This window comes from Mizuhopecten yessoensis, unplaced genomic scaffold (genome assembly GCF_002113885.1).
Source record: "Mizuhopecten yessoensis strain PY_sf001 unplaced genomic scaffold, ASM211388v2 scaffold7725, whole genome shotgun sequence".
Lineage (NCBI taxonomy): Eukaryota > Metazoa > Mollusca > Bivalvia > Pectinida > Pectinidae > Mizuhopecten > Mizuhopecten yessoensis.
The window spans coordinates 1,230,257-1,242,537 of record NW_018407191.1 but is presented as its reverse complement, the minus strand read 5'-3'; the positions used below and the strand labels follow the sequence as shown (position 1 = coordinate 1,242,537).

At 39.1% G+C, this 12,281-nt stretch overlaps 1 protein-coding gene across 1 annotated transcript in view; it reads right to left on the bottom strand.

Moving 5' to 3' along the window:
• LOC110454227 (fibrillin-2-like) overlaps positions 1-10,225 on the bottom strand; it is a 111,652-nt gene extending 101,427 nt beyond the window's left edge. The window contains exon 1 of the mRNA XM_021503636.1: positions 9,585-10,225. Coding sequence (XP_021359311.1) covers positions 9,585-9,724 — 140 coding nt within the window. The 5' untranslated portion in view covers positions 9,725-10,225. The remainder of the gene's footprint in view (positions 1-9,584) is intronic.
• Between the last annotated feature and the right edge of the window lie 2,056 nt (positions 10,226-12,281).

Here is a 12,281-nt window from a genome sequence, read left to right as displayed (position 1 = left end):
TAGCCACACGGTACTTAGGATAAGTACATGGAGCTCAAATCTTGTCAAATTAGATGATGAATGATTTACTGGCAAAACGTGTCACTGTGGACTTGACCGAGCCGTGTCTGTGGTACTCGACGTACGGCGGGAAAATGGCATCACATACATGTTATATGAATCAGTAAGTGGACATCAAATCACTTATAAGTCTTTATATAGCTCTCAAGTTTCGAAGCATTGCGATCCTCTTGAAAAGTATCAACCTAGACAGGTTGTATATACAAACTGCAATGTAGATCATAGTAGATATTTCAGGAATTGCTATTTATAGACTGACATTCACGGTTTCTATGATTCCAGAGTCTTATATTGAAATATTTCGTAAGGAATTTCATTCTTGGCTTTCAATTTCTATACAGCCATGGACTGTTTTGGCTGAGTTGTCCGACGTGGCATCATCTTTTGTAGTGTATCTTGTCCAAATGCACGTATACATATTTGGTGTGAGAACGGCTTTGTCCCTCAGTTTATGACATTTTACACCCTTTTTCCGTTAATTGAGCAATATACATGTACTCCGATGCGTGTTTCATGTTTTGTTATAATGCTCTTTCTTTCAACAGTGACCAGATACTTAGCATTAGACATTGGAAAACCTCTATTGCAACACGTCCTTTTTCGGCCCGTTGTGGAAATAATGTGACCAAGTGGGGTTCTACTTTCAGAAGAGACTGAGAACAAAACAGTTACATGGTCCTTATATCTTGTAAGGGCCCCGCCTCAGAGATGCGGGTGCCCTATACTAATCAATGTGTTCGTCTGTCTATCTGTCTGTTTGTCTATCTGTCCACACTTTCGTTTTAAGAGATTATCTCCTAAAAACCGAAAGACTTAAAACTTTCTGAGTTTCACACTGTGAATTGTAGATGTGCAATAAGGGGTTCGAAAGTTTGTGAGGTTAAGTTCAAGGTTACTGTTACTAAAAATAGACTGGGACAGGGCTCAGTCAAGCACACGGAGGGTCCTTGCTAACCTGTCAGTGTTCTAGATACAGAAGAGGAAAACAAAAACCAAAAATAATGTAGCTGAGGCAGTTATAATGGACCGATCTTTCATGTTATATAATGTCCAGAGTTTTATGATATTTCAGAGAATTCAAATGGCACTTCAAAGTTGACCTTGAACGGCCCCACCATCGGTGGGTATATCCCGTGTTTCCTCTGGCCCTAACACCAGACTTCGACATTTTGACATATAATGTCTGGTGTGGGCACACCAGACATCTATATGCCAAAATGTTTAAGTCTGGTGTTAGGCCCAGAGGAAACTCGGGCTACTGTGGGTACCATTTTCCTATGACATTAGCTGGGGGCGAAAACAGAACCATTGGACGCTCTATTTCTAATTCATTCTTGGCAACAGATTCAGCAACAGTAGTAGATTTATTTTGTAAATTTCATCTAATACTCAATTTCAATGCTTTTTTAATGTTCGCTCCTTTGCGATCATGTCCGAATTCATCCCTATTGTTTTATGCAAGAAGACGAACTGTATATTATGTTAAAACTTTTGCCTGTTCCCATTTGTTCTTGACATATGCTTGAATTAAATTACTATTGGGTAGCCTCAGATTACTATACATAGTGCACGTAAAAAAAAAAGACTTTAGAATGACTTCGATTGTTTGTCAGAACGATCGTGATGTGGCATTGTCTGTCTACTTTGCGCACATTTGTAATGAAGACATGCTTTGCTACAAAGCGTGATAAATCAAGAAAAATAGCAAGACTTACTATTTTATCGCAAAACCAAAGATTCAGTATAACTATTTATTCGTATTGATTATGGCAAGAGATTAATTTTGCCTTAAATTCGCAAGGAGATTTGTTGGCGACATCAAATCTTCTCCACTGATACTCCTTTATGTTTTTCACCCAATTTTAATATTACATCCTCTCAATCGTCAAATCAAAAAAATACACGGGCGAATAAAGTAATTTTCAGAATTTTCATTCTGTTGTTTATACTGGTAGCGAAAATCGGTCTATTAAAGTTACGGTCAGCATTTTGGTTAATGACAACAACTGGTTAACCCGTTGTCAGTATTATGTGACCGGGTTAATGACAACAACTGGTTAACCCGTTGCCAGTATTATGTGACCGGGTTAATGACAACAACTTGTTAACCCGTTGTCAGTATAATGTGACCGGGTTAATGGCAACAATTGGTTAACCCGTTGTCAGTATAATGTGTCCGGGTTAATGCCAACAACTGGTTAACCCGGTGTCAGTATTATGTGGCCGGGTTAATGACAACAACTGGATAACCCGTTGTCAGTATTATGTGGCCGGGTTAATGACAACAGCTGGTTAACCCGTTGTCAGTATTATGTGACCGGGGTAATGACAACAACTGGTTAACCCGTTGTCAGTATTATGTGGCTGGGTTAATGACAACAACTGGTTAACCCGTTGTCAGTATTATGTGGCCGGGTTAATGACAACAGCTGGTTAACCCGTTGTCAGTATTATGTGACCGGGTTAATGACAACAATTGGTTAACCCGTTGTCAGTATAATGTGTCCGGGTTAATGCCAACAACTGGTTAACCCGTTGTCAGTATTATGTGGCCGGGTTAATGACAACAACTGGTTAACCCGTTGTCAGTATTATGTGACCGGATTAATGATGTGCTTGGTGCTTGGCATGGTATTTAAATGAGGTAGCACTCTTAAGTTTTGTTGTTGTTGTAATGATTATTTTGTACTTTCTTTTTGTTCACACAAAGCCAGTACAACATATTACATGATCATATATATATCATTGCAATAATAATTGTTAAATAAGACAGTTTCTTTCTACCATTACTTATTTTCTTATTTCAGGTATTTACTAATTAGTTGAATAACTGTTCTAATGGGCGACATTTTTCAGTTACTTCGTGAACTTTTTTTTTATTAAAACACCTTCTATTTACGGTATACTAGACTTACATTTGCAGATGTATATATAACGTCTGATTATCAAAAAGCAGAAATTTAGCAATGTGTTTATTTTTTTCGCCGGAGTAACCTAAGATGGCGTCCTTTGTACTTATTACAAGTTCTATATTACATTTTACATAAAGTAAGTTTGAAAAAGTTCTCCAAATGGCGTAAACATGGATACAATGCCACTCTAGCACTCTTAAGTTGGTATCAGATCCGCGCTATCGCAAGGAGGCAAATACTTCAACATACCGCCTCTAACACATATACACGCATGCATATATACATTCTACACATTGACGCACGTCCTTAACTGACCTTAGCTGTTAATAGGACGTTAAAACAAAATAAAACCAAACCAAACGGGCTTAAACATCCTAGACTCAATGTCGTCGACACGTGTAAATATCGACTTTGATTACCATTCTGCTCCAACTTTTACTTTATACTTTATGTATCAATCTGTGTAGACTATCGATTTTTTAAATAAATTTCACTGTGCATTTGCCTGCTTGTTCTGTAGTGGTTTTTTTTCTACTGTACATCGATTAACTGTGAACATTAATTTGCAATCGGAAAATTCTTATTCAGTTCATGTTCACTTTTGTGATTCAAAAGGACATGATACACGTTGGTTCATGTGAACATATATTATATGCATTCGATCAAGATCAATATCCACATGGACATGGAGGGGCACACTCTGACATAATTTGTATAACGGGCACAACTCTGGTTCAATCGGCTTAGCTCGGCTCATTCCGGTATCCTGCAGTAGCTTGATGAAGGTATAGAATCTGCCGAGTTTTAACGAGTGAAATCAATCGGGAACCGTCGTGAAATCTAACGGACATCTTCGGGACTTTCCGGCGAGCGCCGTGTGTCGCATTCCGACTCGGAATGTACGATCGTTGTCAATCTTCGAATGTGATGTCGCAAAACAAATAAAGTTAATACCCGAGCTATGATTCATGATTGAAAAATACACTTGTTCATGTGCGTGTGTTCATACATACCATACCTTTCGATCAGAGCGCTCGTAACGCCTACTTAAACATAATACGCAAGCACTCGAAGAACATTTGTTGAGAGCTTGGTCACGGTCGTCTGCTGTATCGGCCAATGACCGGATTGTATATGACCACCGTTAGTAGGGCATGGCACCGTATAAAATGAAAACAAATCTTACTGTAATTTTACGTATGTTTCGTGAGAAACATATTTACGGTTTTCGCCTCATTAATTCGCCAGGAAGGCCTATCAAAATTAGGCTTTATTCATTTTTACAACAATTTTGAAGCAATATGTATTTATCAGCTTAATGTACTAATCACAATTGTTCGTACGGATGGTTACCTGCAGGGGGTCATCATGTGTACGGAAAAGGAAGTGTCGGAAGAAAATACACTTGGTCGGGCAGTACGTGATTCTACACCTTTCAGATGGAGGGATCAAATCCGAAATCTGAAAGGAAAGAGTGCTGTTCACGGAAGCACATGACCACCCAGAATGGGAACCGGTTTTATATTAGTCTGGTATACTTAAAACAATGAGTATGCTACACGTACTGTTGTTCTTTCTGCGAATGTCATTGACATTTTCGAGAAAGAATTTTTTGAAGAATGGCCTAGAAATATAGAAAATTAACATATATGTATTAAGTTTTTAAACCGCACTCCATTGCGACTTTTCTTATATCTTTGCTTAAAGGTAAATTTGCTGATTAATAACAGCTTCATTTAGATATGAAATATGTTTTATATCACACCAGAGCTTACACCCTCGCTATGTCTAGAAGTGCTCTGAGCAAGATAAGCATGCACGTCCATCTGGAAACTAATGTACTAGTCAGTATTAAACGACCATCATTGCCAAACAGCCATGATCTCTCTGCCAAAACGGCCATTGACTCTCCATTTTTGCTAGTTCCACCACTGTTATCATCTTGCCAATATTCACCTGTGTGAAAAGCACGCACACTGTTTGAAGAATTTTACAAGTGAACCGTGACATATATCGAAATGTGATCAGCGATTTGATAAAGCACTCTTGATTGTGAAGATAGAAAGCGCATAGTTTCCGCGCATGACAAGTCTTGACGCTAGTAGCTCCACCTGGCGTTCATTGAACGTAATCACCCGATACTTCCGGTAACCTTTACCTGACAACCTCGGGCAAGTTTTGGCCAAGTTTGTAGTATTTCTCTCTATAAATGTCTGCATCATATTTACAACTTTTCTCGTACGAACTGCTGAGATTGGCGCAAATGGCAACCATATGCTTTACATCCGAGACAGTTCATGTTTTGGAACACTTCATCAGTTTGTTTATTTGCACTTGGCTTTCACTAAATATAAGCATATGCTGTGAGATTTAGTATAATGTACCCAATCACTTACGTCTTTTTTTTTTTTATCTTTATGGATGGATAAAATTTGAGATTGCCAGCCATAGGTTGTGTTTGTATAACTTTAGTTTGATTACAGAATGGTGTATAAATAATTTCTCAATCTCCACGACGACGTTCTTGTATCATCTCAATAACATATATTTATGTACGACGGAGTTCAAATCTATGAAAGAAACACGATACCACTAGCGATTAAACCTCACACAGATCAGAATATTTGTCGGTGTAGTCAAGCTCGAACATAAGTTAGGCCTACTGTCAAATATTTAATTTAAAATACGAAGAAATATTTTTGCGAAGTGTTCTTCCAGCCACATATAGTCACGTGTGAAATTGAATTTGCGACAAGAACCACGACTTCACTTACTCTCAAATTATCTTAAAAAAAATATAGCTCTCCTAAAATAAAGGTTACCCCTGTAATCTAAAGTACATGTACATGTCCTATTTGGTGTAACCACCTTAGAAACAGACGCGAGATACCAAAACGCACGTGATCAGCAACATAAAATTAACTCACACACTGTCAGTTAAAGCTGACTGTTGCATGTAAAGAACCATAGCCTAGGGAAGCAATAAAAGAATTACATTTTCTGTACCGAGACATCTCATGGCAAACAGGAAGTCGATAATTCCCAACAGAGGAATCCCCTAGCAAACAGGAAGTTAATCGACGCCATATTTAAATGGTTATTGAGCGCATACAGGCTCCTCTACATTAGCCGCTTTCTTATATCTGTTTTTTAACATAACAAACATGGACGGCCTACTACTACTTCCCTTTATTGATGGTAACATCCCGGCTTCCCTAACCTACAGTGTTAGCATATTGCAGTTGATTCGATATTGAAGAGCTTGTTTAGAATATCATAATTTCCATGATGGATGCCGACTCCTGATTGACAAACTTACAACAAAGGATTTCAAAATATGAAGAGTGATGGAGAACTTTATGCAAGTTTTATAGCCCTATCATGATCCCATTTGGAAATATTTGGAAACATTTCCTTGTGTGATATGAGGGTCGATGTTTTAGCTCGTTCGTGTGCCCTGTTATGGCGTTGTCACTACCCCAGTTCTCGGTTTGAGGACGTGACATTGGTTTGAGTTAATCTAGATTTACATGGCTGGTGTCGTCGAGTAAGACGTTTAGCCTTCCAGAACACCTGATCTTATTCTTATACTTTTAAGGGTCTCAATGTTAATCTTTAATTTGTTCATATTCGCGATTGACAGTTCAACTCAAATTGAAGACGGCAATTCAACAAAAAACATGTAAGTCGACACGTAAGCTCAATGGACAAGGAAAACAGTCCAGCTAAAATGACTGATGACAGTTCTGAGCAGAGAAAACACCTTATGCTTTATTAAAGAGCGATGTTTGTGCTTTGTGTTGTTGTTGCTAACCCCCGGTTTCCGGACGTGAGGTAACTAAGATTTGAAGCAGAATACACCAACACTTTCGGAACACCTGGCCTTTATCTCCTTGTACTTTTTAAAGGGTATTTATTAACCTATTTTTTATTGTTCATATTTTGCTCTAGTTTAATCGACTTTTAGCTCGAATTACGGGTTAGATGACATTTCAATATCCTCTTGATGTTTTTCCAGACAGTTCAGTTCAAATGATTGATGAAGACGGTTCAACAGTAATGATTCAGCAAGTTCAAAACATATGAGTCGTCATGTAAGTCCAGCTGAACAAGGAAAACAGTTCAGCTCAAATGAGAGGACAGTTTTGTGTGAGGAAGACAATTAATGCTGTATGAGCGAGGATGACATTTCATTCATGTCATTTGAGCAAGGAGGAATTCCGTGTCACATGAGCAAGGAGACATTTCATGACATATAAGCGAGGAAGACGGTTCATGACAACTGGGCAAGGAGGAATTCCGTGTCACATGAGCAAGGAGACATTTTATGACATATAAGCGAGGAAGACGGTTCATGTCAGCTGGACAAGGAAGAAATTTCATGTCACATGAGCAACGAGATTTTTCATTCATAACGATTGAGCAAGGAAGAAATTCCATTTTTAATAAGCGGGAAGACATTTCATGTCATATAAGCGAGGAAGACGGGTTAATGTCAACTGGGCAAGGAAGAAATTTCATGTCACATGAGCAAGGAAGACGATTCATGTCAATTGGGCAAGGAGGAAATTCAATGTCAACTAAGCAACGAAGAAATTCCATGTAAACTGAGCAAGGAAGACAGATATTGTCATACGACCGTGGAATGCAGTTCATGTCACATGAACGAGTAAGACCGTTCATGCCATACCGTACGGTTGATGAAAATCAATTTCGAATGAAGTAAACTAATATGATAACAGCAATAGGATTGAGAGATGCCACATGTTCTACCGGTACGAGAAGGGACATTAATTTCCTGTCTCAAACGTGGACGGATAACACACTAAATCCACAGTTCTAGGATCAGGGTATCAATATAGACAATTTAGCTCAAGGTAACCGGGTTTTATAGCCGTATTTCATTTCAACAAGATAACAGGATAATTTGTCAATGTCTAGACCAATATATAACGAACGAAATAGGAATACCATTTATATTTAGTTCAACTTCAACGTATATTGCCTCTGTAAGTATGAAGGCACGTATCCGTTATTTTCGAGTGGATATAACGTTATACTTGAGATTTCTGGGTTACCGTCTCATATGAGGTCAATATATAGCAGCTACCGCCGAGTCCTTTTTCATGTTTCACACAGCCTCGTTTTAAATACAGAAATATGAAGTTACGCTGTCTGACATTTAAACTCATGTATACAGAAATGCCGGGGACTCCAAAAATGTGCATTTCTACTATAAGAGAATTGGTATAATACTTTTTTTTGTTTGTTAATCAAAACTGCCACCTACTTACAGATGGCTGGCGAATGGTTATTAAAGTAACTGGAGACTTTGGCGTACATCTTTATATATGACACCATAACTTGACGAGCATCAACATACCTGAATTTTACACACGCATGGACTATTTAAAAGTTTTACGTCCACCAACTGTTAGAAACCTTCATCATACATAACTACTGCAAACATCAAGAATATTTCAATATTTCGAATAGTTTATAAATGTGTTTAAAGTTTACATGTATCAACTATTAGAAACATATATATCCATATCTTGGAACTATCAAAAACACTGCTGACAAACAAATCAAAACATCACGGAACACTTAAAACGGGTGTTTTGTAGTTTATTCAACAGGAGTTACGTGTACAGACTGAACCCTGCCTAATCCGGAAATCTGTGTAAACCACATCTCTCTACTACATCGGTAGTAACCTTTGTTATGTGACATCTGACTACTTTCAGAACAAGCTCTTGCATTAATGATTTACTATCTTATTACCCCCACCCCGATCATTCCACTTTTAGAGTTGACCCCGCTCTCTTATTACCCCAACCCCGACCCAATCACCCCTTGAGTCGACGCCTCTTTCTTATTACCCCCACCCCGACCCTCCCACCCCTTGAGTTGACGCCTCTCTCTTATTACCCCTACCCCGACCCTCCCACACCTTGAGTTGACGCCTCTTGCTATTCACACCTCCTCTAGTTAACCCCTCTCTCTGTTTAAAGCCCATTTTAGTTGACGCCTGTCTCTCTTTGAACCCCTTGAGTTTTCGTCTCTCTCTATTTGCACCCTGGTAAGTTCACGTGTGCCTCTATTTACACCCTTTGAGTTGACGCCTGTCTTAATTTGCATACTGAGTTGACGTCTGTCTTAATTTGCATTCTGAGTTGACGTCTGACGTCGGGGTCTATTTACATGTAGCGAGTTGACGCCTTCTTCACGGAGTTGATGCTTTGTCTAAATATTTACATTGCGTTGAAGTCTGTCTCAAACCTACGGCGTTGACATATGTTCATATAACCTACGACGCTTGTCTCTATTAGCACATTGAGTTGACAAATGTCGCTATTTACGGGGGGCTCCCTTGGCTTGACTCCTCTCCCTATTTACATCCCTCTTGAGTCGACATTGTGATATTTTGCACACTGAGTTGACGCTTTCTTCTATTTGCACATTGAGTTGACGCTTGACTCAATTTACATATTGCGTCGAAGACAAGTCTGTCTCAAACCTTCGGAGATGACTTATGTCTTTATAACCTACGAAGCTGACGCTTATATCTATGTACCCTCTTTAGATGCCGCCTGCCGCCTTTGTACTTACCCCTTGAGTTGCTGTCGTCTGCTCCTATCCTGCTGCCAAGAGTATCTTTGTCGCGCCCGATCCTGAGCGCTTGTGTCCATCACAAAGACCACCAACAGAGCGGTCACCACCAACATCATATCTGTCCTAACATCCAACATGTTCACAATTCAGAAAACAACTCAGAAAGATGCTAAACGAACACTATTTAACACAATCAGAACTCATTACTCATTAAAAACCGAGCACCTGCTTCAGGCAATGGGACTCCAAATGTTGCAGCAATCAACCGTTTCTACCAAACAAAATCTGCAGTGTTCCTTGGCACGGAGATTACACAGGGGAGGTGCAGTTGCTTGCCTAATGCCCTAGAGTGCCGACCGACGTTAGTTTTCCCCCACTCGCGGTCAGTATACCCCGTAGTGTGTGTGTACTAGGTGACATAGGGGTCCGTGTATATACCACTCAGATCATGTTAAGTCCAAAGTGTTTGTATAAAATCCCGTGGGTAATGATCTAACCTACTATATGTATACCGGAGAGTTACTACAAGTGTCGATTATGTATGTAGAAAACCTCCAAATGAAAGAGCGAGTATTTAAGTCTAAAATACACACCAATACGTCCTGATCCGCCGGTACACCGCCAGCCTACTACATTTACTAGGCTGGGTATAGTCTAGCACCTGCGCCGTCAACTCAGGAATTCTTTGGTGCTTATGGGGGTCAACTCTCGACCCTCCCGCCAGAGGATGGGGGACAAGGCTTTCACTAATGGGGGTGTTTGTTTTATCTCACGACCGTCGTCTAAGGTCATGGTGTACATCGTAAGATTGAATCAAGTAGGGTATGATATAAAAGCAAATATGTGAAGTATGCATATTATCAAGGATATTCCTTACTTATCTTTCGGCAGGCGACACTGCTTTTTAAACAGAGTGAAGGTGTCTGTTTAAAAAATTTGATAATTGTTCTGGACGTTTATTTTACTCGCTTAACACAATGACGGGAGATGGTTTAGGACCTTGGGCTTAAATTTTCTGTTTAGACACCTAACTTCGCACGTTTCCTATTTATGGATGTTTATGGACGCGTTTAAAGGACATTTATACGTCTTCAGGTAAACATCGTATACGGATGGGAAACTCTAAATGTCAAATGCACTTAGGGAAACCTTTGCTTTGCATAATGATTACTATTACTTTAAAATATCGGGGGAGAAACTCAGACGAAGGATTTAGTGACTTCAATTAATCACACAAGCAAAACAGCTGAACAGGTATACAGGTAGAAATACAGGTACACATATAACAAAGAAACGCATATTAAGCAAAACCAGCACCGCAACACACAAGAACCCACGTATAACAATATTGCTATTCTCCGACATGGCCCCGGCAGCCTTCCTTTAAAGGTCCAATATACCCTTATCATCACGTCCTGACCTTTACGGATTTATGAATGGGAATTTAAGCCTTGTATTCAAACATTATTTAACAATATGTCAAGTACAAACTGTGCTCCGTGATTAAGAACGTTTCTCACACTTTCTCACAGATACACAGCCTGTTTGTTAACGCCGATATATTGTTGCTTTTCGTAACGCTCTTTACCCCAGCCACCAAACTCGGAACATTTGATACCGGGGGATTACACAAGCGCGTGATTCGTCCGTATTGACACGAAATCTATACAAATATCTTGTAATTAACGCTAATAAAAATCTAAAAAAAATGGGGATATGTTACGATTATGTTCGTTTGAGTAATTTCATTGAATATTGCATACATTGATGGTTTTTGATGGTTTTTGTTTCCATTCCAACCGCAAAGGGACGATTGCGGTGCATAAGTAATTTATCAATATGTTCAACGTGTCGATTTCAAAGGCGAAATATTATACGTGATGATTAAGAGGTTGCTCATAATTTTGCACACCTGTACGAAACACTATCTGGACTCAAATTCATCACCAAGAACACTAACAAGTAATATTTTAATTCCGCGAACTCGGAACTGTTGCAGCTAAATGTATATTTGAACCTCGAAAAAGTCGAATATGCTGTACCTATTAATCGAATTTTTATTACACAAAAATCAAATGTTTGTTAGCCAAAAATCGAATTTCGCATATCTATGCAAAGCTAATATTGGATATGCAAAAAAACGTCGGGATACACAATGTTGATTTTTGGGAATGCAATATTCTTCATGTATAGATAGATATACAGATGTATGTACGTGTTTGAGACACACACTTGCTATGCATAAACATTTCAGATACATGTATACCTGGTAAGTTACAATTTCTCGAACACGAAAATATCAAACTCCCGAATTTTAAATAATTTTCGGTGATTTTTTTTCTCTCCAGATAATAGCACACTCTGAAAGAACTAATCATGCAAAGTCAAGCCTGCTAATGCGACCACCTGTGGTAAGAGACCACCTGTGGTAAGAGACCATCTGTGGTAAGAGACCACCTGTGGTAAGAGACCATCTGTGGTAAGAGACCACCTGTGGTAAGAGACCATCTGTGGAAAGAGACCACCTGTGGTAAGAGGCCACCTGTGGTCAGAGACCACCTCCGTTAAGAGGCCACCTGTGGTAAGAGACCACTTGTTTCCAGTTGTAGTGATTTCAATGCGAATTGAACCAGTTTTGCTAAACTACCTGTGTTAAAAGACCACTTTTAATATTCCCCATTGTAATGGTTTAAT